The sequence below is a fragment of the Cucurbita pepo genome, chromosome 1 (genome assembly GCF_057944985.1).
Source record: "Cucurbita pepo subsp. pepo isolate OVF chromosome 1, ASM5794498v1, whole genome shotgun sequence".
Classification (NCBI taxonomy): domain Eukaryota; kingdom Viridiplantae; phylum Streptophyta; class Magnoliopsida; order Cucurbitales; family Cucurbitaceae; genus Cucurbita; species Cucurbita pepo.
This window is the reverse complement of record NC_141798.1, coordinates 9,011,704-9,037,303: the sequence shown is the minus strand read 5'-3', so window position 1 is coordinate 9,037,303 and position 25,600 is coordinate 9,011,704. Positions and strand designations below refer to the sequence as shown.

At 36.1% G+C, this 25,600-nt stretch overlaps 6 protein-coding genes and 1 non-coding gene across 10 annotated transcripts; 2 read left to right on the top strand and 5 right to left on the bottom strand.

Moving 5' to 3' along the window:
- Positions 1 to 778: 778 nt before the first annotated feature.
- On the bottom strand, positions 779 to 5,162 carry LOC111781917 (ranBP2-type zinc finger protein At1g67325). Of its 3 annotated transcripts, XR_002813042.2 has the most exons (11): positions 5,002 to 5,162; positions 4,547 to 4,592; positions 4,077 to 4,192; positions 3,054 to 3,327; positions 2,667 to 2,737; positions 2,067 to 2,118; positions 1,835 to 1,944; positions 1,628 to 1,652; positions 1,376 to 1,527; positions 1,211 to 1,313; positions 779 to 1,126 (listed from the first exon to the last, which is right to left on the bottom strand). XR_002813042.2 is itself a non-coding variant. In XM_023662664.2 (10 exons), exons 1-10 carry the CDS (start codon positions 5,008 to 5,010, stop codon positions 1,124 to 1,126), a joined length of 867 nt encoding a protein of 288 aa, XP_023518432.1. In that variant the 5' UTR covers positions 5,011 to 5,162; the 3' UTR covers positions 779 to 1,123. The 3 variants fall into 3 exon arrangements, 2 of the variants coding, with proteins under 2 accessions (XP_023518432.1, XP_023518441.1); XM_023662664.2 differs by lacking the exon at positions 1,211 to 1,313 and having other exon boundaries at positions 1,367 to 1,527; XM_023662673.2 differs by lacking the exon at positions 1,211 to 1,313.
- Positions 5,163 to 6,157: 995 nt separating this feature from the next.
- LOC111805634 (non-specific lipid transfer protein GPI-anchored 1) lies at positions 6,158 to 7,522 on the bottom strand. Its single transcript, XM_023690780.2, has 2 exons — positions 7,128 to 7,522; positions 6,158 to 6,535 (listed from the first exon to the last, which is right to left on the bottom strand). Exons 1-2 carry the CDS (start codon positions 7,471 to 7,473, stop codon positions 6,321 to 6,323), a joined length of 561 nt encoding a protein of 186 aa, XP_023546548.2. The 5' UTR covers positions 7,474 to 7,522; the 3' UTR covers positions 6,158 to 6,320.
- Positions 7,523 to 9,183: 1,661 nt separating this feature from the next.
- LOC111788771 (arabinogalactan O-methyltransferase 2) lies at positions 9,184 to 10,457 on the top strand. The gene has a single exon (XM_023669267.2). It carries the CDS (start codon positions 9,349 to 9,351, stop codon positions 10,201 to 10,203), a length of 855 nt encoding a protein of 284 aa, XP_023525035.2. The 5' UTR covers positions 9,184 to 9,348; the 3' UTR covers positions 10,204 to 10,457.
- Positions 10,458 to 11,111: 654 nt separating this feature from the next.
- On the bottom strand, positions 11,112 to 16,100 carry LOC111790920 (uncharacterized). Of its 2 annotated transcripts, XM_023672053.2 has the most exons (5): positions 15,691 to 16,092; positions 15,386 to 15,489; positions 15,100 to 15,213; positions 11,634 to 11,717; positions 11,112 to 11,280 (listed from the first exon to the last, which is right to left on the bottom strand). In XM_023672053.2, the coding sequence occupies exons 1-5, from the start codon at positions 15,968 to 15,970 to the stop codon at positions 11,224 to 11,226; spliced, it is 639 nt and encodes a 212-aa protein (XP_023527821.2). In that variant the 5' UTR covers positions 15,971 to 16,092; the 3' UTR covers positions 11,112 to 11,223. The 2 variants fall into 2 exon arrangements, with proteins under 2 accessions (XP_023527821.2, XP_086985366.1); XM_087129240.1 differs by lacking the exon at positions 11,112 to 11,280 and having other exon boundaries at positions 11,300 to 11,717; positions 15,691 to 16,100.
- A 1,371-nt stretch (positions 16,101 to 17,471) lies between these two features.
- Positions 17,472 to 17,552, bottom strand: TRNAL-AAG (transfer RNA leucine (anticodon AAG)). Its single transcript has one exon. It is a non-coding gene; the product is annotated as a tRNA-Leu (tRNA).
- Positions 17,553 to 18,278: 726 nt separating this feature from the next.
- On the top strand, positions 18,279 to 18,938 carry LOC111810279 (chaperone protein dnaJ-like protein). Its single transcript, XM_023696951.2, has one exon. It carries the CDS (start codon positions 18,353 to 18,355, stop codon positions 18,650 to 18,652), a length of 300 nt encoding a protein of 99 aa, XP_023552719.2. The 5' UTR covers positions 18,279 to 18,352; the 3' UTR covers positions 18,653 to 18,938.
- A 1,596-nt stretch (positions 18,939 to 20,534) lies between these two features.
- On the bottom strand, positions 20,535 to 21,962 carry LOC111779932 (chlorophyll a-b binding protein 7, chloroplastic). Its single transcript, XM_023660138.2, has 4 exons — positions 21,802 to 21,962; positions 21,525 to 21,739; positions 20,798 to 21,312; positions 20,535 to 20,716 (listed from the first exon to the last, which is right to left on the bottom strand). Exons 1-4 carry the CDS (start codon positions 21,855 to 21,857, stop codon positions 20,699 to 20,701), a joined length of 804 nt encoding a protein of 267 aa, XP_023515906.2. The 5' UTR covers positions 21,858 to 21,962; the 3' UTR covers positions 20,535 to 20,698.
- Between the last annotated feature and the right edge of the window lie 3,638 nt (positions 21,963 to 25,600).

Sequence of the window (25,600 nt, the reverse complement as noted above, 5' to 3'; positions counted from 1 at the left end):
TAGAAACTAAAAAACAAATAATAAAAATAAAAATAAAAGATGAACACTCGGCTGCCAAGAAAAGAATCCTCCGGGTAAAAAAAAAAAAAAGAAAAGGAAACAGAAAGTGAAGCTACAAAAGAAAAGCTTCATTCATGTAGGGCTCCATCCTCACCCGTTTAACTTTTAGGAATTTACCAATTTCTAAAAAATAACTGTCTAAAATAATAAATCTAAAAGAATAATTTCCAAACAAGGGGCAATTTTAGTCAAATGACAAGAAAAATGATAGGGTAAAGCTCACCTTGCTTTTAAAATCTGCCATTTTTAACGTTGATTTAAATACATGATCAAATTCACAGGAAATCACTTTCCCCAACCTTCAAACCCCAAAGAAAAAGAGAAGTGAAATTACCTAGTGATAAGGTAAAAACCCACTTCAAATAGTTGGGCAACGAAATAATCCAGTGTCATGACTACACGAACATCTTAAGACAGTCAATGAACATGCAAGGACAAATAATAAATGAGAAATAAACCATGAACAATGACGACGAAACCTGCCCTTGGGCCTTGGCAACCTAACTTACATTTGACAGTCAACGAACATGCATGCACAGCAACCATGCTAACAAAATTTATAGACCATATTAATGACGTGACGCCACGAAAAAGGGTCATAAGTTAATAGGCCATCGCTAACCCAGAAGTAAAAGCTATCTAATCCAATGCATACTATGAACTTTGGGACCATCCTAAGAAAGGAAGGATCAGTTTGGCACACCCAACAGCACAAAAATAATTAAGAGATCAAACCGCAACCCAAAAGGGAGCAGTTTAGTCTACTCGCAACATATTTTAAGTGCACAAATTCACAGGCCGCCTAGACTGAATAAGTGAATACCAAAGTTAAATGTCGAAACCAACCATTAAATCTTTTGCCAGATCATGATATGGTGCATTAAATGAGTGAAACGACCAGCACTAAAATTGAGTTAATACAACTTGACACGGATCAAGAGAAGTAGACTGACTTGACAACTGCTGCAACATGAGGACGACAAGACTGACTTTCAGACACCCATATTGAGCAACGCTGGAAGATAACTCTGGACCTTCTCAACCCTCAAACATGTTCTAGAACTCACTGGAACATTACACAATGACAAATTAATGCATGAATGGGAAAACAAATTTTAAATAAAGAAAAAGGTATACACAGCGAAAGTACCCCTGCCACCGAGAATTTACCAAAAGGGTATCCCTTTTCAAGTGGTTCATAAATTATCTTGTTAATTAAATTGTGTGGAATCCACTTCATAATGCATACATATCTGAAAAAAAGCACAATCAATTGCAAACAACACACAGAGATACAGAAACTCACACAACAGACCTGATCATTTTCTTCCTGTGCAGGTGATGAAGATTTCTCTGAACCCGCTGGCTTGTCTGCTCCGCAATTTTGTCTATTGCACTTGTTTCGGAATGGATAATTTATGTTGTTACATTTCTCGCACTTCCAGCTACCCTCTGGCGTCTTTTGCTCTGGAAGGCATCATAGACATGTACATTAGAAATCATTTAGTCTTAAGAAATTCAAAAAGGAAACGGCTTCTAGAGGAACAGGTCCATGTATTCAACTTACTAGTAGTTTTGTCATTTTTGGAACCCTGCATTTAAAAAATATATGAACAAAATAAAATGAAAAGGTTAGACCAGAAATATGTGAAGGGATACTCAACGTTCACAAGCCTTTGAAAACAAAAGGTTTGCCAGTAATATTTTAGTAACTAGTGGCATCATAAAAGCATACAGGAAAATCATACATTCATGAGAAAATAGCTTAACAGACCTGTGACCCGGGCTTTGGAGTATTGCACTTTCTCATGTTACAGACAGTTCTGAATGAGAAGTTGATATTTCCACATTTTGGGCATGCCCAATCATTGTCGCGAGTAGCATCTATAGGTAAGCATAAGTAAGAAGTTAGATGATAAAAATTTTCCATCATCATTGGTCATAGGCAGCAGATAACAAGCAAGTACATCAAAGGCAGCAGATACAAGCAAGTAAAGAATAGCAACCTGCACCCTTCTTCTGAGACATATCATCTGGAAAAAAACCTGGCCTTGGACCCTGTAAAATATACTAGCTCATAAATTTTATATAAATGGTGAAATGGACAGAACAGAAATGTGAAAACTCAATCAATCAAGAACACCACTACATAAAAAAAGAATAGAAACTACCTTAAGATAGATTCATCGAAAACCTACATAGTTGAAATTCTGTGGGAGTAAGCTTTTATTCTTTGTCCACAAAAACGTTTTGTTGCTATCCTGCTTTAATATCCATTCCGATGGGCAAATATTTCTCTAGAATATTCAATCATAACTATCTTTGTAATACATTTGTTAGTGTATTATTATAAAAGATTTTGAAAATCAAGGTGAATATGGCAATGTGATATGATGAAATCCTTTATTCTTATCTTCAGTAAACCAAAAAGATTTAACGATTCCCTTTCTCAATATTTCCATGGAAACTTATCATCGTTAATATCTCTATGGATGTTGAATATTGTTGTTTGAGGGGAGATTATAGCTAAAAGTACACCAAACTTAAAACTCCGGAAAAAAAAGCTGTTGAGCCACCGGGTAATAGTTGACTATCAAATGACCTACCATGGTGCCAGGGCCCATTGGCAAAGCCATGCCATAGCGATCCATTATGGGTGGCATACCATACACTGCACCTATGAAAACAAGGAAACAAAATAAATAGATAAATAATAGATCGATCACCACAGCATGGACTTCTCATAGAGTACTTGTGGAAGACATGAAAAATGAAGTTCAACATAGACTGAACAATATGATGTAATAAATAAGAACCACGAACAAATGTGAGCATATAATGTCTAATAGTTGTTCTTTTGGAATGGAGACCATTTTTGTAGGTTTGTGTACCTCTTGTGTGGGATGTCTTTTTCTATGCCCTTCTCAATGAAAGTTCGGTTCCTTATTAAAAAAATCACAAACAAATGTGAGCAAAGAAGAAATGGAACATACTATTTCCCATCATAGATCCACTTGAATAAGGTGGAGGCCCAGATAGGTGCAAGGGTCTATAGGGACTGCCTGCAGAAAACCGGCTGCCGTAGTTGTAATGATATGCTGATCCCCCAGAAAATGGCACATCATAGGGAGGTATAGATGAACCGTTGAATATGGAAGAACCATATGGTGGTACACCAGGATACATTGAAGAAGGTACACCTGAACCCATGTAAGGGGCAGAATAAGAGTAACCCTGAAGTGCTTGAACGGGCTTGGCAGCAGATTTCTGGAGAGACAGAAAGCTCAAGTCAGGCTGTTTGTTCATCAAGAAAACTTGAATAAAGTCCAACTTGAATAAACTTGGCAGCAGAGTTCAACTTTGTGTGATTGGTGGTAATGTGGAGGGTTAATAGACAAACTTTTCTTAATGAAAGAAACGTATAAGAGGTGTAGAGACTGGCCAAGTGATGTTACATGTAACTGGAAAAAATGAACCCAAAATCACAATTACAAGTGCTCTTGGAGAGAGTACACCCAAGAAGAACCTAAACCTAAAAAATTGAATAAAGTCCAACTTCATGAAGCTAAAGTAGTTAATAATCAGTTGTGATGCGAGAGAAAATGCACATCCTAAACCATAATTACAAAAATTTCTTGAATGCAATACATAATTACAACCTAAAAATGCAAAACAGAAACAATAGAACTCCCGATAAGCTGCCAAAAATAAAAAGTAAATGAAAGATGACAAGAACACTTGAAATAAAATGTTCCTTCACAAAAGACAACTAAAAGGAATAAAATGTGTGCACATTTTAGTTACAGATTGTGCATAAAAAAATCTGATGAACGCATCCTCTGCCATGTATGCAGTACATGACTGAGTGCATATAAAACACAGCGCTAAGATGAACAAAGAGAGGACGCATAATAAAGTTTCATCTCGATTATTAACTCCAAGAGTAGACAAAAATAGGTTTTGCAAATCAAAAACACGACAATTCAAGTTTCCTTAGGGGCTCATTCATGTCTTACAGAGTTATGATCAGCAGGACGTGGCTGAGTGCAATTGCGCATATTGCAAGTTGTTCTAAACGAAAAATTGACATTTCCACAACTAGGACAAGTCCAATCATCTTCCCTTCGGCTACCTACAAACAAATAAACAAATAAAAAGATCAAAAGAGGAGCCGTTTTTTTTTTTTTTTTTTGACATTCTGTGGACTAGGAGAGTAAAAATTTAAAATAATAATAATGAGACAGACAGAGACAGCGAGAGAGGAGAAAAAGAAGCGCCTAATCAACGGAAACAATGCCGAATACTGGAAATCTCTCAAGACTCGGATATCAATAAAGTTAACTTCGATTACTGGTAGGCCTCATGCATTCACTCAAAAGAGCTTATAATAATTAAATTTACAAAGGCAACGTAGTTGTGAAAGCGTGCATGATTAAATATGAAGCCATAACTAAATTACAAAGGAAACAGTGGCGCCAATACATACCATCAGTTCTAGCACGTTTGGCTGCAGATGAATTCCTGCTATCAACCTGTATAAGACAGAGGAAACAAAGAGATAGAAGAATAAATAAATCATTTCACAACTAATGGATGCATCTGTTCAAAACAAGGAGAACTAGTGTGAGCATCTCAAACTCAAATTCTCCAGAAGTATCTCGAAATTTCTGCTCCAATTCGAAACATAGCACTCATACGGAATAACAAAAAAAGATGCACAAATAGATCAAACAGAAACTAAGTATCATCCAGACTGTAGAAAATTGGCCAATTTCATTCTAACTCCATATATTAAGGACTAACGCAGTGCAATTAAGCTTCCAATCATCGACATCAAATAATTAACAAAGATTTACTAGGGCTTAAGGAAGCAATGCCTCAAGATCTTACAGAAAATAAAGCAACAAACAATTAACGAGACAAAGAAGTGAGCGAACGGACCTGCGACATATTGCGACCTATCAGAAAGGCGAGGACAGGGAGATCTTGTTCTTGGACTCGGAATAGCTGCGTGAATCTTTTTTTTTTTTTTTTTCAGTCGGGATGGAAGATGTTCGTCGGGTGGGAAGGAATACGAACACCGTGTGTAGCTAAAATGGACACACGTTTCGTTAGCCCTTTATATAGAAAGGATAAGTGGGCCTTCTTCCGGCCCAATTCGTAACTCCTCTCTCTGTTTTTACTTTTTTGGAAATTTCGTTACCCCAAGAGAATTTAGCTGTTAACGTTTTTATGGTTTTTTCTTTTTCTTTTTTTTTTTTTCAGTTTTTTTGGTCTTTTATCTTTTCATTTATTTATCTATTTTTACTTTTTTTTTTTATTAAAATAATAAATTTTCCATTTATTTTAACCGATTATGATTTAATTGTTCTTTCTTTTTAAGATGTAAACTATTAACAGCTTAATGTTTAAATATTTATATTCACGTCTCTTCAACTAATATTAAAAATATATCAATATTTCAATTTGTAAATATTAAACGCATGCATATATCTTCCTAAATTAATTAAAAATATATTTTAATTTTTTAAAAAAATCTTAAAAAATACCTTTAAATTTAAAAATAAAAAATCAATAATACTTTACCACCCTCAATACTTATTCAAAATGTTTAATTATTAACTAAAAACTTTTTTTAAGAACTCGAAAGTCACCATTAAACCTTTTTTAAATAAATAAAATATACATTTATTAGTATTACTTTTTAAAATACTCATTAATTTTTTTAGTAAAATTAAAATATTTTGAATATTTTTTAGTCAAATTAAAATATTTTTTAGATGATTTTTGAATAAATTTAATTTTTGAATCTATAAAAATTTAAAATATCAAACATTTATCGGTAATTATATATTATTTTATAAATAATCAAATTCTTAATATTTTTAAAAATTACCATGTCGTTACATGTAAATTTACAAACAAAAAAACATCCTTACCACTTTTAAAAATAATACGATTGGTCTTATATTGGGTTGTAGTTCAATTGGTTAAGTTTGACCCAACAAAAAAAAATGTCAAACTCGAAAATTAAATTAAAAAAATAAAGTAAAAAAGTCAAACCCAACTTGGTCGGTGGTGAGAAGAGATGGACTAACTGTAAGAGTTTCTCATCTTAATTCTTCAGAGAATAAATGAACCAAAACGAAACAGACTTAAAATCTAAACATTTTGTCCTCAAATATAAACAAAACAAAATAAAAACAACACTCCAACACTCCACTTTATCCCATCACAACCGCCACCGTAACAATATAGTTTTATCCTTCATACGTGGTGATCGGCGGAAGGAATGCTGTGAAAAAGATGACCGCCACAGCCACCGCCAGTAGACCGGCGGGAGAATTGGCTACCATCCTAGTTCCGGAACTTCCGCCGGGACTCGTCCTCGTCGTCGTCGCCGCCGGTGTTGCTGGTGTCGTAATATTGCTAAAAATAGCAGCGTCGGGCGAATTTGCTGGCAAACCCAGAAGCTCTGAAAAATAAAATAAATAACAAATAAATAACTTTTAATATTTATTAAACTATTTTATGAACTATCTTTAAAAAACTGACATTTTTTTAATTTATAAATAAAATTAAATTAAAAAAAAAAAAAAAAAAAAAAAAAAAAAAAAAAAAAGCTCAATTTTGGAATCCCCATCTTCACGCTTTTGAAATTTTTGGAAAAAAGTTCGTACTCATTCCAAAATTATGACTAAGGAGTTGGTTAGGTTGGATCGTAATAAATAAACTGAAAACAAATTTTTATTCATGAAAATAAAAAAATTAACATCCCTTTTATAACGTTTTTGTTTCTGTTTGTTATGCTCTTTAATATACTCCAACAAAACGTGGAAATAATTTTAAATTTTTTTATGAATATTCTCAATTTTTTAAAAATCTTAAAATTAATACCTTTTAAATTCTAACCCCTAACAAAAAATATATATATATATATATACAAAATTTGTAAAGCGTATGAAATTAATAAAAATAAAGATGGTATAAAATTTTAAAATATCTATTAAATGTTATTATTAATTTTTTAAAAAAAAAATTAAATTATTAGGGAGGAGAAGTGTTACTAGGGCAATAGCTGACGCTGGAGTTCTTCAACTGACAGACAGAAGGGAGCTGAAGAAGCTTGGTCTCTAGAATGCCCATACTCTTTATCTGCTGGTTCCCGTTATGCGTCTGCTGTATGAAGAAACACAGGCACTTCGGCTTCCTCTCTTTTATGCCCTCTATCGAGTCACAGCATTCCTTGCTCGGAGCCGCCGCCTTCCCCGTCGCGAATTCGAAGCAGCTCACCACCTGCTGGAAGTCATTGCTGCACTCCTCCTTCAGGTTCTCTTCTTCTGCCCCAGCCAAACACAACAGCCCCACCAAAACCACCACCACCACCACAACGACGCCGTTTCCACCTTTCATCTTCTTCTTCTCTTCTTCTTCTTTCTCCCCCTTTTACCTCTTTCTCCTTGGGTTGTTACTATGATTATTATTATTATTATTATTATTATTATTATAAAGAAAGAAGAGGGAGGGAAGATCATCCTCCAATTCATGCCACGTCAGCGCCTCTGTATTTGATCCGACGGTTGAGATGCTGGGGGTTGAAAATTCGGGCTCATTTATGGAGTAGTTGGCCTCGACTTAAATTGCCCGTTCCGGTAGCTTTCTCCTCAAGAGTGAGGGAAGTTATTGCGCCTCTACTGGGACCTAACCGCGTGTCTGTCCTTCGTACACGTGTCCCTCTCCTTTTGCATGCGAGAGACTTTACAGGTGTGGGACCGTTATATATCAACGGCTCAGATCCTCCCTAACCTATTTATTATTATTATTATTATTATTATTCTTTTTTATTATTGCCCAGTCGGGCTGTGGCGGCCGGCAGCTGGAGGTTTCAAGTAATGGGAATGGTTGGCGGGCCAACGGCCACGCCCAAAATCCCTTTCTTTGTGCTTACAATTTAATGATTTTAATATTATTTATAATTAAATTAAATAATAAAATAAGGGAATATCTTTGGAATAAGACTCTGAAATTACTTTATTAGGTCAAATTAAGTGTTTTTGTGATAAATCCCTTATACATTGATGGTAATAACTAATCATTTTAAAAAACAAATATTTTTAAAATATAAAAACTAAAATACAATAAACTTTAAAAGTTTAGGACTAAAATATATATTAAAAAGTTTAAATTGTATTTCAAAAAAGTTAAAAAAAAAATATATATATATATATAGAAACGGGCCTGAACCCAAACTGGTGGCCCAGTTGGCCCAATATTGGAGAGTGGTGCGGGCGCCCACGTGGCTCCACGATCCGACATTATCAACGCAATTAAGATTATCAAATTTTTAATTATACATTATAATGCACACAAATTCAAAGTTTTTATTTAAATATTAAAATATCTATTAATGCACTTAAAAGATATGGCTGTTTTAGTGTTGTTCGTTTCATTGTTTAATAAATAAACAATATAACATATATCCAAAAAAAAAAAAAAAAAAAAAAAAAGGAAGAAATTAAAAAAAATGGTGAAATATTTGTCCATTAATTTAGGTATTTATATTAATTTTTTTATATTTATAATCTTTCCATAAATATCTTTATTATCAATATTTCATATAAAGTTGAGACATCAATATTAACAACTTTTAATTAATAATAATTTTCTTATGAATAAATTTAGATAAAAATAAATTCACGTGAATTTTTTGACTTTAGTATTTACCATTGAAAATTATTAATTTATTATAATGAATGTATTTTATAAGAAGTTAATTAATTAATATATTTTTTTTTCCATGGCGGTAGTTTCTTTAATGAATATCATATTCCAAATTATTTTGGAATAAGAATAAATTGGATGTATTAAAAAGGAAAAACACAGCGATTAGTTGGTATTAATTGAGATTAATTTAGTAAATGTAAAATTAGACATGTGGATGGCTTTGGTATAAACAAGGACCAAATGCGTACACGTGGTGACCGCTAAGTGGACAAAGAATTTTGAATGGACCCCACAATGGCAAAGACCATCCAATCATCACGTGAGTCAGCAAAACGTTGAATCGAGAGCCAATTTTACCAAAGAACCGGTCAACGATCGTTTGCTGAAGGGAAAGACGGTCCTCACGAGGAGGGCATTGATGTCATTTCCAGCACCGTTCTCTCGCAACCCATTTCCCTATCCCTTTAAACGAACCGATCGCCCTCAAGAGAGGCGTTAACGACGACAGAAGAATTCTTCGATTTCTTCATTTCGAAGAGTTGATAGAATTTTTATCAACTGATAATGAAGAATCGATTATCTGCGACGCCATGGATTCTCGGATTAGCCATCGCCGGCTTAATCGCCGGTTCACTGATGATTTCTGGATACATAGGATTTGTGGACAGTAACTTATTCTGTTCCATCTCCGGCATCAGAGCACCGACAATAACCGGATATTCAGCGGCGGAAATCCAGCTTCAGTCGATAATCCACTACGCGACGTCGAAGATTGTTCCGCAGCAATCGTTTGACGAGATCAGTATCTCATTCGACGTATTGAAGGCTCGATGTCCCTGCAATTTTCTGGTGTTCGGGCTGGGCCACGATTCGTTGATGTGGGCGTCGCTCAACCCTCTCGGAACCACAATTTTTCTCGAGGAGGATCCGAAATGGGTTCAGACGGTTCTCAAAGACGCTCCGATGCTTCGAGCCTATCACGTCCAGTACCGGACGCAGCTTCAAGAAGCGGATCGCCTGCTCTCCACGTATAAATCGGAGCCGTACTGTTCGCCTTCGAAGGCGTTTCTTAAGGGCAATGAAAAGTGTAAGTTAGCGCTTCACAACCTTCCAGAAGAGATTTATGAGAAGGAATGGGACCTGATAATGATCGATGCGCCGAGGGGCTATTTTGCTGAGGCTCCTGGCCGGATGGCTGCTATATTTTCCGCCGCTGTAATGGCTAGAAATCGGAAAGGATCCGGCGTCACCGACGTGTTTCTGCACGATGTTGACCGGAAAGTGGAAAGAACTTTCGCGCAGGAGTTTTTGTGCAAGAGCAAGTATTACGTCAATGGAGTCGGAAGGTTATGGCACTTTAAGATTCCTCCGGCCGCTAACATGAGCAGCGCCGACCGCATTTCCGATCGATTTTGTTAGATCAAGAGGGTTTATTCGCCGGAGATTTGTCGTTTCTGGAATATTTTTTTTGTCTACAGATAGTTATCGGTCTACTGACCGGCGGTAAATGAGTTGTAGGGAATATTTTCTCAATAAAACCCGCCGGAGTCGGATCTCAGCGGGCGAATACACTGCTCACGAACAATTCGGCCGTCTTCTTCGGCTGTGTTTTCGGACGAAGGAAAAAGTAAAAGGTTTCAATCACTTTTAATTGACTTTTTGTTTCTTTTTTCGTCTTTCTGTGTTCTCCTTTTCATCCTGTCGCTCCCACACAGATGATATTGTTTAGTTAAATTCCCATTTTCGGGTCGCTACGTTTCTTTTAAGAACACAATTAGTGTTCTTGTCTGCCATAATTCTGATTTTGCTTTGATTAGCGGGAGGATCTTTGAGATAAATGATGACATTTCAAGCCTAACCTCCTAATTATAATTAATTCAAATTAGGGGAAACTTCAACAGCTTTTAAAAAAGCCCACATGAATCAGAATTGAATTCTCTGGGAAAAAGAGTTCATGAACATTCTCTTGAAGGCAATAGAAAGTTAAAGGCCCATAAATGACCATACAACTAACTGTAGAATAAAGCAAAAGCAAAATAATGGTAGATATTTGTGTCAATAAAATCCATGAAATTCAATGGATTTGAAATTTGCACCAAACGTTCAAATTGGAAGAAAAAGAAGGGTACACATAAGAGACAAGATGGTGTGTTTGTCTGGTGCTGTGGTAACCAAATGCTTTATTCAAAATTTTGAAACGAAGGCTTATCAACAACAGGCTAGCAAACAAAGCAAAGTGGGGAGCGACTAAGGGTGTAATGTATTAAAAATGATAAAGGGTAGTTGGGTTTGGGATATTTTTAAGTATAAGATGGAAGTCAGAGAGATTAAGAAAAAATTAAGTGAAATTAGAGAGCTTTTAAGTGGAATAATCAAGGTTTCTAGAAGGATTAAGAGTGATTACATTACATGGAGTTGTACAAGTAGTGAACCCTGATTCTATAGAAAGTATTTCATACGGTCATCTCTCTTCATTGCGTTGTACACGGCTTGCACCTGGAACGGGAAAGCACAAAAAATCATTCTAAATCAATTTTCTTCAATCTTCGAACTTCTTTATTCTAAATCATGTCACAGATGAATCCGAACTTAGATTTAATAGCAACAGTTGAATCTAGGACGAGATTAAAAAAGAGGGTAAATGGGTGGGAGATTCGAACCTCTTACATTTTGAATCAAAGATATATATCATAACCAAATGAGATAGTTTATTAATTTTGAGTATGGTCGACCAAATCAAGAAGCACTGTAACCAATCGTGTTCGTGTTGGCGGGTGGTGGACATGCTATGCTAACAAACTGTAAGGCATCATTGATGAACAAATTAATAAGAGAGAAAAGAGAGGGACCTGCTCACTGGAAATTACTTGAACTGGTCCTATGTTTACTGAGACGTACTTCCCTTTTGTCGATAATTTATGCCTCACCTTGCCCTGTACATGGACATTCACATGGACATGGACATTATATTTCTTTTTTTAGCAAGCCAATCAAATACAGGAACAAATCTCCATACTATCATCCCATTGAATCAGAGCCAATCCATTTATCTATGATTGAAAATTCATTCCCAAATAACGACTTGTTGCTTGGATACTATTAATACACCAGAGATGGAAAATTCTCTGAATATGATTTCATGAAAGAATTGAATATTGATGCCTATATATAAGCAATGTACAGTACTGAAAACAAAGGAACTAATAATAACAAATTAAACCCCTACGCGTAAAAATTAACCTGCAGGGTAAAGATGGTGGGGGCTAATAGAACTTCATTGATTTCAAGGACAAAATAGAGTAGGTCCATTTTTTTAACGCTTCAACCATCAATATTCGCAGGGATCTACCTCATTCCCCTAATGGAAATTTGGAGTTTTGCCGTCGGCATTTTGTTATCCTACTACATCAAGCACATACTTCTACTGTCTGATTTAGCAGTAACACCCTGACACAGTTCACTCGCCAGAGAAATTGTGTTTGCAAAAACAACTAAATGTTCAATTTCTTTCATATAATTCCTCCTCTCACTCCCCCCCTTCTAATGATCCATTTGAGATATATAGACACAGTGTTTCTAATTCTTCAATGAAAAACCATAATGGTTTGTTCACGAAGATATGGTGTGTTCACGAAGATTACGTTAAATCACCGAAAGATAATCTGTTACTTCGTCGGCCCTTGCCGCCTGCAAAAGACTCGGTGGCAACATGCCACTTGATTACCCAAAGAACAATGGGAGGTTATTTTTTATCAGAATAAATTAAATTGATTGCCTGAGCAGCTCTCTATTCCTTACGTCAAGAATCTTCCTAGTTCGTACTACTTTAGACTTACGAAAAAATCTAATCATGTTAAACCTTCGCAACCAAATGAAGTAGTGGGTCTCTTTGTCACACACTAGTTACTTGGATTAGCTTTTACATACTTTCCCTCGTTCCTCCTATTCTGTCATTTTTCCTATAATTAAGTGAATGCAATGCACAAAGGACAGCCATCGAAGAGGAAAATAAGGAAAAGAAAAGAAACAGATCTTGAAAGTCGTACAAAGAGCAGAAAAAAGAGTAGTTGCGAGAAGGAGAGTAAAGAGCTTGATGATGAAGAAACAAAAAGCAAATCATCCTAAAACTCTTCCATTACGCATTTATCAACTTCTATCAACATCTGAAAGATTCTCCTATTCTTTTTGCAACGAAGTCTTCTAAAAGAAACCTCTAAAAGCATTACGCAGTAATACTTCAACCTTATCTTTGAAAGAACTGGCACACAATCATAGAGAAAAGAAGCCTGCTACAAACATTAAACAGTCTCCAAAAAATATATTGCGAAATTAAATCTGGTTAATTTCATTTATATCTTTTATAATATTGATTGTATCTTATGTATATATTCCTTCTGTATATTTGTAATATTTCTTTCCTTCTTGATTGATGGTCTTTTTTTCTATATAAGAGGGCCTTGTATTTGTTTTAGATAAATAAGAAGAAATACAATAATTTCTCTAAACTATATGGAAAGATTATCAACAACTTCCTTACCTTTTCTACATGATAAGATAAAATTAAAGGGATTCATGAGGCTGCTAAAATTCTGGATTCACACACCGATTCATTATGTATCCCAAAAAAGAAGTCTTAAAACCTTTAACTTTCTTGGAGAAGTCAGTTATCCAAATAGCAGTAAAAAATTCGTGATGAAGAGCTTCCTCCTTTGGAAACATATCATGAGACATAGATTTAGAGAAAAACATCCTCGAATCCTCCCCTTTCCCATTCACAATCCAAAGAGTCAATGAAAAAAAGTACCATCCAACCTCACAAAAGAGAAATCCACTCCTGAATCTCTAAACTAACAAACTTAATGTCATTCCCGCACTCAGAAATAGTTTTATAAGGGGATTGGAGAAGCTCACACGAAGGTATCAGCCATCAGATCTCTCATGAATCCTTGCAAAATTTGAAATTTGAAAGAAATGGCAATTGTTGGGCCTTATTTTCACCTAATTAATATTTGGTACTTGAGCAGTGTGGTTGTGAAGCATAAAATAACTGATACAACAGTTTTGAATTTTCTAAACTAAACCTACAATGATGAAGCTACACCTAGATCCAGTGAACTTAACTCCAAAGAAGAGAGCAGTTCACCTATGATGACTCATCTCGATAAATTGATTGTATGCCCGAATGGATGTTGAAAGAATTTGATGCCCTTGAATATATTGGAGATTTTAACGAACCAATCGTCGAGAAAAATCTAATAAAATCTCCTAACCACAAAGCCACCAGGAACACCAACTTAATTCCCTTTTACAAAGAATCTAACTAAAATAATTGATCACCAATAAGAGAGAAGGGAAAAGGAAAGAAATGATACGATAAGATAGACAAGCACCCAAAAATCTAATCTTCTATGAGCACAGCTGAGAAATTGGCAGTAAATACTAGCACCCAAAAAAATCCAAGATATCTATTTTTTGCCAAAGCCACCATGCAATACCTTGACATAAGCCTTCTCAATAACAAGTCTTTGCTCTAGGCCCTTCTTTTTGGTTCCTTAAACAACTGCCTACAACCTCATATGACATAAACTTGAGGAATCATGTACTCTACTTCAATAGGGACGTAGTTCTTACCATAAATACCAACAATTTCGTAGCTAAAATAAGATAAAAAAAAATTAAATCACCACTTAGACTCCCTCTCTTTCTTGGTGTAAACTTCACTTTTTTGTGTGTAAGTAACGGCTTCATGGATAAGATGGATGGGGAGGAAAGACAAGACCCACGCCTTCCAATTGTCAGAAAGTCATGTAAACCGTTTATGTCAAAGAATCAAACCATTTATTCTAAAAAAATAGCTACAAAAATATAATGGTCCACAAAGCTCCTATAGGTTTTTTGTTGTTGAAGTCTGAAGATCCTACTGTTTCTTTCAAGCCAGAGCCAAACCAAGCTCTTATAATTTGAAGTACAAGAGCTTTCTTTTTGTAAACTAGTTGCTATTTTCGACAATTGCAGAATTAAAAATCCAATTAGAAATAGCAATTAGGTTAGGTTACGTCTTCCAATTTTGATTATCAGGTCATTTTGTGCAAGATTTTATACCTGAAATTAATCAGAAAGACTTATGTTTCCCACTGAATAAAATAACAGAGGAAATAATACTATCTTGCCTGATTTCATCAATCACTGCAGACATGAATTTCAATTTCTTAGAAATTCCACACATATAAGGCATCATATAATGAGACATCTGCGGAATAAAGTGAATGATAGATTTTGTAATTTAAATTGACCTAAGAAACTGAAAATAATCACCTCAGGAATTGGCTTTTGGAGGACAGACTCCACAGCAACAACCATAGACTGCACAAAATCATCTCCCCCAGTTCCAATTGCCGTAAAACCTCTAACGCCCGGGTACGAGTTCACCTTTCCAATAATCAAGCAAACTATAAGGTGATGGTGAAAAGATATAGCTATCTTCTACTTATTTCTAATTGCAGTAAAGCCAATACTAGTTTACCTACACACGCAACCATCAAAAGATTTGAAGCAGCCATTCTGTACATAAATTGGAGCTAATGGAGCAACTGTTCCATACCTTTTGATCCAAAGCGATCCACTCATTGGAAGAATCATCAGTCACTGTTCCTCCAAGTACCATATTTGTGGTATGGCCAACCCTCCCTTCTGTCTTGGATACCTCTGCGTCGAGCAACCAAACGAACTCGCAGTCAATTATGTCGCGTAGATGAACAAAAGTCGTAGTGAAATATAAACATGAACAGGCAGAAGCTCACACAAGGAATTATACAGACTTGTGTATAAGAAGAGGTGATGCCTGAAATTAATTGATTTATTGCTTACAATTCCAAAGCCTTGGTAGCATAAAGGTCAGGTAGAAACCTGAAATTGCCTTCAAAACAGCCTCCTGAGGAGGGCCCTGGTCGTCCTGATTAGACGACGACGTCGATTGAGTTTCATCGTAGGAGCAAGTCAGAACAGTTCGTTTCGGAAAGTGAAACCCTCGAGCCCTAGTGTTCCTCGCAATGCAATACAATCTGTGAGTGAACGTTCGCCTGGTTCCGAGCGAGAAGGAGGAAGAAGCACGGCCGACGAGAAGGGGCCGCGATGGCTCCGTTAAGAATATTGTCGCAGAACGCAACACAGTGCGGCTTGCGGCCATTTCTGGTTGTCTATCTTGAATTGACCTTAGAGAATAGCTTGCAGTACGCGAAATCAGGAGTAGAGATATTTTTCTTTCCACGGCCCTAATAGAGATGATGATACGGGGAACCAATTTACATTTCTGGTTGTTTGGGAGAAAAATGGCGGTAAAATTAGTTTTTTTTTTTTGTTTTTTTTTTTTTTTTTTTTTTTAATATAAATATTATATCTATGATTTATTTAATGAGAACTATCATATTAATGGTTAGCTGTAATTGCCACGGACGTACTTCTTTAATTGTGCGGTGTATTGATTTTGACACGCTCACAACAAGCCTTTAAGAGGGAACTCAAGCTCCGTTCACAAATTTTGCCTCGCTTTACGGCTTTGCCAGACCTTCAGTAAGGTTTACCTTCGCCAACTGAACACAACTTATGCGGAACTCAAGCTTGTTCGACCACACACGTCGTTTGTGCATGCATGTTTAATCGTCTGCGACACAATAACGTCACATTGCATCGTCATCTTGATTCCCAACAACACGACATATATATCATGATTTCATCTCATGTCCCAAGACATATTGACCATCTTGGCTTGCTCGAACACGTTTGTTGGGAACTGGCTCGTATGTCGATCATCTCATCAAGACATCCTGAATATTCATCCAGTCGGGTTCTCTCAAGCATCAGACTCTCCTGTGTCCATACTAACCATTTACGACATACGTTCCGGATAGCGGGTGCATAATCTAACCTCCGACACATGAGCTAATGCGCAATAGTGACACACCCGTATCGTTCAGTACTATCCTTTAAAAACCCTTTTCAAAGGAAGACGCCCGAGACGTTCACTCACACTATGACACACATACGTGCCACAAAGTAGCTCGCTTAGGGCACAGGGCCCAAGAGTGGTGGAGAGCAGACACCATCATGTTTTCCCCTATAGTACATTTTTAGGTATTTTCATTCTGTCTCGAATATATGTTATTTCCGCAAGTGGACATACGACTTCGTGCACAGTTCATCGAGTATCTGATTGACACCAAATTTGGTGAGGTTTCATCTTTCATATCGATGGACTTAATTCCTGATCTGCTTTCCAAAACTCATATTCATACTACTTAAGTTATGGCCTGGGACCCTCTCCGAGCTTGTATTAATTTTAAAAATGATAGAATATTTTTATTATTAAGAAAAGAATGGAAAAAGATATCTAACATTTTTATTACTTAAGATTAAGAATAATAATAATAATAATAATGTTGAGAACTGGATTTTGAACCACACCCTTTCGTATAAAACCTTAATTTAGGTTTGCCATCACCACATGAAAGTTAATTTTAAATAGCATTATACTTACTAAATAAATAAATAAATAAAAATTATATTTGAAACGAAACCACGCTTCTTGCAACCGATAATTTCTCATAGACCAACCGGCCATATCAACATATAATGCAATGGTTCTCAAAACATTTATTTAATTTATATAAAAGAAACTAGAATAAAATAAATGTTGAGAGTGGGATTTGAACCCACGCCCTTTCGGACCAGAACCTTAATCTGGCGCCTTAGACCAACTCGGCCATCTCAACATATGAATACCCTGCAACGTATAAATTATTTATACTTATATAATTATCCCCTTTCAAATCAGACAAAGCACCCTAGATTTACTTCGCTGAATTTAAATTTTATTAATAATTATAGACCAAATAAATTTATAATTTACAAAAAATTAAATCATCCATTAATTTTGATAAAAAAAAATTCGTTACAAATTTCTAATTAAAATCATATAAATTTTAGAAAATATCAAATACGAAAAAGGTTGTAAAAAACAACCTAATTTTTTAAAAGATTGCATTAAAAAAAATAATGATAATTAATAAATAAAGCTCACAAGTTGTAAACTTGAGCAACATTTAAATCTTAAAAAAAGAAAAAGAAAAATTAATATTCAAATATTAAATTATCTATTTAAATAGAAAAGAAAGTGGGAATAAAAAAAAATAATAATAAAATAAAATCTGGAGAGAGTGATTTTGAACTAAAATCTACATCCACAAAGCAATAGCGTAGTGAGAGAAGAGAGACAGAGAGGCAAAAGGAAGTCACCCACGCAAAGGCCACCGTCGTGAAATTCCAATTTTACCCCCAACAATTTGTTCTTCGCTCAAAGCCACCAACTGCACCTTCGTCTACGTGTTCCTCCTTCTCACCACTTTTATTTCCCCCATTTCTTCTTTTCATATATTTTTTTTTAATTAAATAAATTAAATTAAATTAAATTAATATCGTCTCGAAAAAAAATCTCCAATCCATTCCCCATTTCCTCTCCTTCTTCTTCTTCTTCTATCTCTCATTTCTCTCTCTCTCTCTCTCTCCCTCAACCATGGTTCCGATCGTCCTCACCCAACTCGCCACCGGCCTCAGCGTCCTCGCCGGCGCCGTCCTCGTCAAATCCGTGATGGACAAACCCATGGCCGGCTCTTTCCCCCGCTGCCCCTCCTGCAACGGCACCGGTCGAGTCCCCTGCCTCTGCTCCCGCTGGTCCGACCGCGACATCGGCTGCCGTACCTGCTCAGGCTCTGGCCGCATGTTCTGCAGCAGCTGCGGTGGCTCTGGCACCGGCCGCCCCATCCCCGCCCAAATCTCCGTCCGCCGTACCAATTATCCCCCCTCTTCCTCCTGATTCCCAATTCCCCCCCCCCCCCCTCCCCCCTCCGTCACTACTGTAATATTCTCTCTTCCCACCATTAATTATTAGTTCACACAAACAATAGCGTCTGTAATTTCTCTCTCTCTCCCTCTCTCTCCGCAAGATTATCACCGGCGATTACAGAGAGAGAGAGAGACGGAGAGAGAGCTCTGAAAATTGGAGTTGTTGAGATTCACAACGAGCGAGCCATTCGCGACTCAATTCAGATTCGTATAGAAATCCTTACTTTTCTTTATACTAATTTTTAATTATTTCTTCATTTTCTCTGAATCTGATTTAAATTCATTACTTTGTTCATTCTCGTTTAATTAATAAATCTTTACTTTAATAAATCGGATTAAACGGTTTAATATAATTATTGAATGCATTAATACTCAATTAATAAATTTAATTAAATAATTAATGAAAAAAATGTTGCTTTCATCTAGAGGAAGAGAGAGTTGAACAACTTGCAGATATAAAATTTGTATTTTTTTTTATATTTATATTTATTAGTTTGACTGTTTTAGTTTATTTTATTTTATTTTATTTTAAATTATTTTTATACTCTACTTGCTTTTCCTTTTTACCAACTTAATTAACTTATTTATTAATCCTAGCTTATACTCTGTTAGTGTAATTCTGTTAGTGTAATTCTTGTTGGATTCAGTGACAAACATATATCGATGATATTATATAATCAAGTCCACTACTAACAGATATTGTCGCTATTGTTACGTATCATTATTAGCCTCGCAATCTTAAAACAGATTTGTTACGAGGAGGTTTTGTATCTTTTATAAAGAGTGTTTAGTTCTCCTCTCCAACGAACGTGTAAGCTCGCAATCCACCTGCCTAAAGGGCCTAGCGTTCTCACTGTGACACTGTCAAGTGTCTAGCTTTAATACCATTTGTAACAACTCAAGTCCACTGCTAACATATATTATCTGCTTTGACTCGTTACGTATCGTCGTCAGGCTCATGATGTCTTTTAGGGAGATGTTTCCATACCATTATAAGGAATATTTCGTTCCTCTCTGCAACTGATGTGAGATCTCACAATTTACATGCCTTAGGAGGCCTACTTCCTCGTTGGCACACTGCTGCATGTCTGATTTAATACCATTCATAACCGTCCAAAGCCCACCGCTAACAAATAGTGTCCACTGTTGGTCCATTACATATGATCGTCAATCTCACGATTTTAAAACGCGTTTGTTAGGGAGAGTTTTCACCCTCTTATAAGGAATGTTTCGTTATCCTTTTCAATCGATGTGAGACCTCACATATTCAAAACACCGTAAAGTTGCGATAAAGAGTCTTTCACTCGCGTCAACAACAAAGTAATAACATTCATCGCAACGATTCACAAGAACGCCGATTATAAAGAGTCTTTCACTCGACGTCAACCACTGTGTATCTGATTTTGATACCGTTTATAACAGTCTAAAGCTCACCGCTAACCGATATTGTCCGATGTTGGCCCGTTACGTATGACCGTCAATCTCACGATTTTAAAACGCGTTTATTAGAAAAAGTTTTCACCCCCTTATAAAGAATGTTTCGTTATCATTTCCAACCGACATGAGATCTCACATATTCAAAACACCATAAAATTACGATAAAGAGTCCTTGACTCAACGTCAACAACGAAGTAATAACATTCATCGCAACGAGATTGAACATTGAATAATTTAAACCAATAACGCAACCAAGAAAGATCTAATGCTAAAAGTTAGGCATATTAAATATATTAGAACTCGAAATTAGTGTATAATCAATTAACAAATTGTTTGATCCACTAGTCAATTGTTATGTTAATTAGCATACAAAGTCCACATTAATTATTTGATTAAATATTCTAATAATTGGTTAATTAAAGTCAAAAGGGCATCTAAACTTCCTTAATTATTTATTTAATCTCATTTTGTACATTAAATTGATAATAATGTCCATTAGACACACACCACATAACAACAGGGATTTCAAGTTGTGATTTAATACAGACATTTTCTCTCACTCCCAATTTCTCCACGTTCCTCACTTGGGTGTGAAAGCCTGCAAAAAAAACAACAATAATCTCATCAATTTTGTATATTTATTTATTTATTTTAAAGGTAAAGTTAATTAAAAACTCACGGCGAAGACAGTGGCGTGGCCGGGATCGGCAAGGTGAGCGAAGAGGTTGTCAATGGGACCGGTGCCGGTGTAAATGTGTTGGAACCACGCGCCCATCACCGCCAACATAGCCAGTCGCCCGTTCTTGATCTCTTTCGTTCTCAATTCCTTGATTTTTTCGGGTGACCCGCTACCCCAACCGAGTGGGTCGAACCACAGGCCACCTGGGTACCCGACGTCGGTTCCGGTTAGCTTGTTGTTGGGGAAGATTGGGTCAGTATTGACGCAACCGGGTTTCAGAATGTCGGCCCATCGTCTACCCTCGGCCCAACCGATGAAAATGAGTTCCACAATGAACAGAGTGGTGGTATCGGTGAAGTATTCCAATTCTCCGGCAGTGTACCACGACGGGGTGTTGAGAATTCCGATCTTTGTCAAGAATTCCGGGATGAAAATCCCGGCGGCGCCCAACATTGCCCACCGGCAGTGCACCAGCTCTGCTTGCTGGTTCCATCTCAGGCTCTCCGGATCAGAAGCTATCAATATTCATACACGCAAACAAACATAGTTACGATCTTAAATCTAGACAACCTTAAAAATTTGTAGTGAACACGACTTTCTATAATGGTACGATATTGTACACATAAATTCTATTTTGGGCTTCCTAAAAGGCTTACAGTATTCTTTCATTATAAACTCGTTCTCTAAATTAATTGACGTGGGACTTTCATCATTCAAGGATACTTACAAAGACCAAGTGGGTCAAAGCCAAAGTCGCCGGGGAGGCTGCCGTCGAGCCATGGGGGAGGGGTGCTGCCGGGAAACCAGAGGGGTCTGTCGGGGTCGGCGGCGGCGCACACCGGAGCTGATCGAGGAGCAACAGCCGCAGCAGTGTACTTTCTCAGCCTGAGCCTCTTGCCGGTTAGGAAATTAGAAACCTTGGGGCATACATTCTTCTGGGAACTGCAAAAAACAAAGCTCCATAAAGAACTGCAAAAAACGGCGGAGGAATAGAAAAAACTTGCCTGGAAGAAGAAATCGCCACCGCGGCGATGGCGGAAGAAGCACAAGCGGAGGCCATTTCCGGTCAAATCACTTAACGCTCTGTTTAGCTCTGCAAAAATTGTAAAAATGGTGACCAAGATTTGAATCTCACTTCGTTATTGTACGCATAGGCTTATCTAAATGGATAGCAGAGGGAATATGTAATTGGCTGATTCGCTGCCACGTGGCAGTGAGAATCTGATATCCGCCACGTCAACCTCGACTCGTTTCTGCTTGCCTGTAATAATCTCAACTTCTGGCTCTCGTTTAAACTCCGTGTCAAAACATATCCTTACATGTCGGGTCCAACCAGTATCCAGATTGAGATTTTGTAGCCACGTGGCACTCTCTCTATGGCTCCTTGTCTGATCTGTCAAATTTTGGGGAGTAAGCTAGGAGATATGTAAGCCCATAGATAAATGGGCTTCATTTCGAGTTGTAAGCCCAATGGGCTTCAGGAACCTGTTATTAGCCCAGCCCAGTCAAGCCCAGCAACAACAGAAAATCATTATTTTATTATTATTTTTTTTAATAGAGAGAAAGGAAAGAGTTTAAGTAAAGGGACAGAATCATTTTTATGCAATTTTTTTCTTTTTTGTACGGTTTAATCTACCAAAATGTACGAATTTTCAATGATGCTTTCTTGTCTGTTTCCGACATGTCGGAAAAATCATTCTGTTTCTTAACACATGAAATTGCTAGGATGGTTTGAAATAAGTTTCTGACGAATTTCCAAATCCATTATTAAAAAAAAAAAAAAAAATTAATTCATTTTTTGTATTTTAAAAAATATTATTTATCAACAAAACACATACAATAAATAATAATAATAATAAAAGAAATAGCTTTTGATTTATTATTTGCAAATTATAAAGTGAAAATAGAAATTTATTTATTTATTTATTTCTTGTAATTTCATTGTAGTTGCGGAGTCAAGAAGCGAAGAAAAACCAGTGGCTGGCATCATGGGCTGAACTCCCATCAATTACCAACGATACGACGACAAGATTCTGCGTTTTGATCATATTAATCTCTATTTTAATTTTTTTTATTTCTTTTTGGGAAATTTGGGGGAAATAAGGATAATTATTACATGGTTCGACTAGGAGCAAGTACTGGTAAAAAGCTGATATTATATTGTCGGATTTTGTTTGTCAGGTTTGGCTCTCGCAAATAATGTACAAAAACGGTGCGTTTGGCTTTGGGCAGATTTTTCATTTAGTCCACACTACACACTCATAATGTTTCCACATGCCATTTTTTTCCCTTTTTTTTTAAAAAAATATATTATTTTTATTGCTTTGGGTTCCAAATAATGTGGGACAAAATTAAGAAATCTATCGCTAATTATTGATGGAACCAAGTTCAAAAGTTGTATGAGTAAGTTGGAAGAATTTTATCAAAACTTTGCATTATTGGAATACAAAATAATTCCGTCGAATTAATACAATTTAATGTTCCCAATAGTTTTATATCGTGACTACGACCATGTCCCCAATTTTCAAATGATGGAGACTGATCGGCTTATTTGTATGGTTAGCTAGACGTAAGACGACAAAAAGCTTCTCATTTTCCCAGACATAAGTGGAATCGTGTCTTATCAAGATGGGACTATGATTTTCTTGGAAACGCATAGGTACGAGGAGATAGGAGTAAATAGATGTTCAATGTACTGTGAAAAATATATAAGTTAAAAGAGAAATTAGCTTAGTTCATGGGCATAGTCATGTTGCTAGCACGGTTAAATTCTCTTCCACGAATTAAGTTCACGGCCGACATGTTTTGGATGATATATTGGGAGAGGAGATGTCGTGTCTATTGTCTCACTAGACACGAGTAGAAATATCAAAATGAAAAACCGAAAACACTTCAAACTCTAATAAAAACTTGTACAGTTTAAAAATTAATTTTTTAATATGTTTGATTGTCGTACAATAATATATTGTTTTGTTGAAATAAAATATTTAGTATTGGTATGTCTATTTATAGTTATATTATCGATATAGAATGTTAATTCATTAATTTAAAGTTCATAGCGAGATAATTTATTTTAAAATTTATTTCATAAGTTTACATATAATAATTGATCATTTAACTATGAAATAATTCAATTTTTTTTTTATGGAAATGACAATTGAATTCAAATTTATAGCTGTTGGAATGGAATAATTTTGGCCACATCATCATATGACACAACAAATTAAGTGGGTCCCGCAATGTTACATAAACTAATATATATATATATATATATATATATATATAAACTATAGAGATTCAAAAGACAAATTAGAATTGAATTAGATTTTAAGAATTAAATTCGTTTGAAAAACAAGAAGTTACTTGTTATTTACGTATGTTTTCTCCAATTACCTGCTTCCTTTAGGCTGAAGTGATACAATTTACCCCCGGTGATATGACAATTACAATTTACAGCTTAATTTTTTTTTTTACCTCCGGTTGTCTCTAATTGACTTTAACCTAACGTGACCCTAGTACGAAGTTAAGTAATCAATTAAATATCAAATGAAGAGTTTTACTTTTTTTAATTAGTAAATAAATAAGAGAGGGAGTTGGTTATCATAATCGCACTCTTGTAGTAGCAGGACAACGATTGCGTGACATTTGTTCTAATTTAACTAACAAGTCAACCACGAAAAATTCAGATTTTGCAGACAACATCGGCACATGCTTGAGTCACGAGTCATGTTTGAGAGAAATGTTTTAATAATGATTAGGCAATAACAACGACTTTGATAGCATATAATTCGGGTAAGAACAAGTGACGACTAGTCATATTATCTTATAGTATATTTTGGTGACTGGTCATACGCTTCTATTTTACTATAATGTGAAAGAATATAACTTATCTAAGATGAAAGGATGTAAAAAGGGATTTGAAACGGACATGCAACCATAGACAATACGTCATAGACAAATATGATATACGGTGATAGGCAATACAACGAGGACAAATATGACTTAAAAGTGACTCAAACGTGCTATGAATGGGGCCAGAAATAGTGATGGATGGGGCAGCCGGGGATTATATTTTGTGCACTGCACGGCTTACGAGGCCGCCGTATGGCATTCCCGTTATTGCCTCCGTTGCCATTTCCCAAGCTGCCAAATGCGTTAAGCAACAAAAGCCTCAACTCCCCATCATATGTTTATGCCCTCCACAAAGTGGTGAATTTCTCGTCATTCTTGTAAATCCAGGCATCGACGTGTCCACATATGATTGGCTCTACGTGTCCTATTGGGTGACAAGGCAGACAGGTGGGTGAAGATAATTGGGTGAGCTACAGGGTTATGGAGTTAGAATGGGTTCACTTACCATGCACGTAAACCCCAAACTTGTTCTTGTCTATGAACTGGGAGGCATCAAGCAACCCTTCAATTTTCCCCCCTTGCTTGCACGGCCAACCGGTGAAGAACCTCTTTTCACTTTGAATTTCCATAAATGCCCTTCGTTCTAGGGCTGTTTCTGTCATTTTGAGTTGTTTTAGATCTTTGCTTCCGACGGTGACCATTTATAAAAATTAATTTTGTGAATTTTAGCTTTATATGTAAAGAGAAGAATTACTTAACGAATTAAATTACTAAATAAAAAATAAGGAAAAAAAAAAAAAAAAAAAAAGCGCGTGAGAGGAAGGTGGCGTGCTATTTTCATTTGTCACTCCTTCATCACGTGACCAATACTCCCAGTCAAACATTCAGTCAACGACTCAGTTCCCATGTCACGTGCAATCAACACGTGGATGTTATATCAACGTCTCCCGT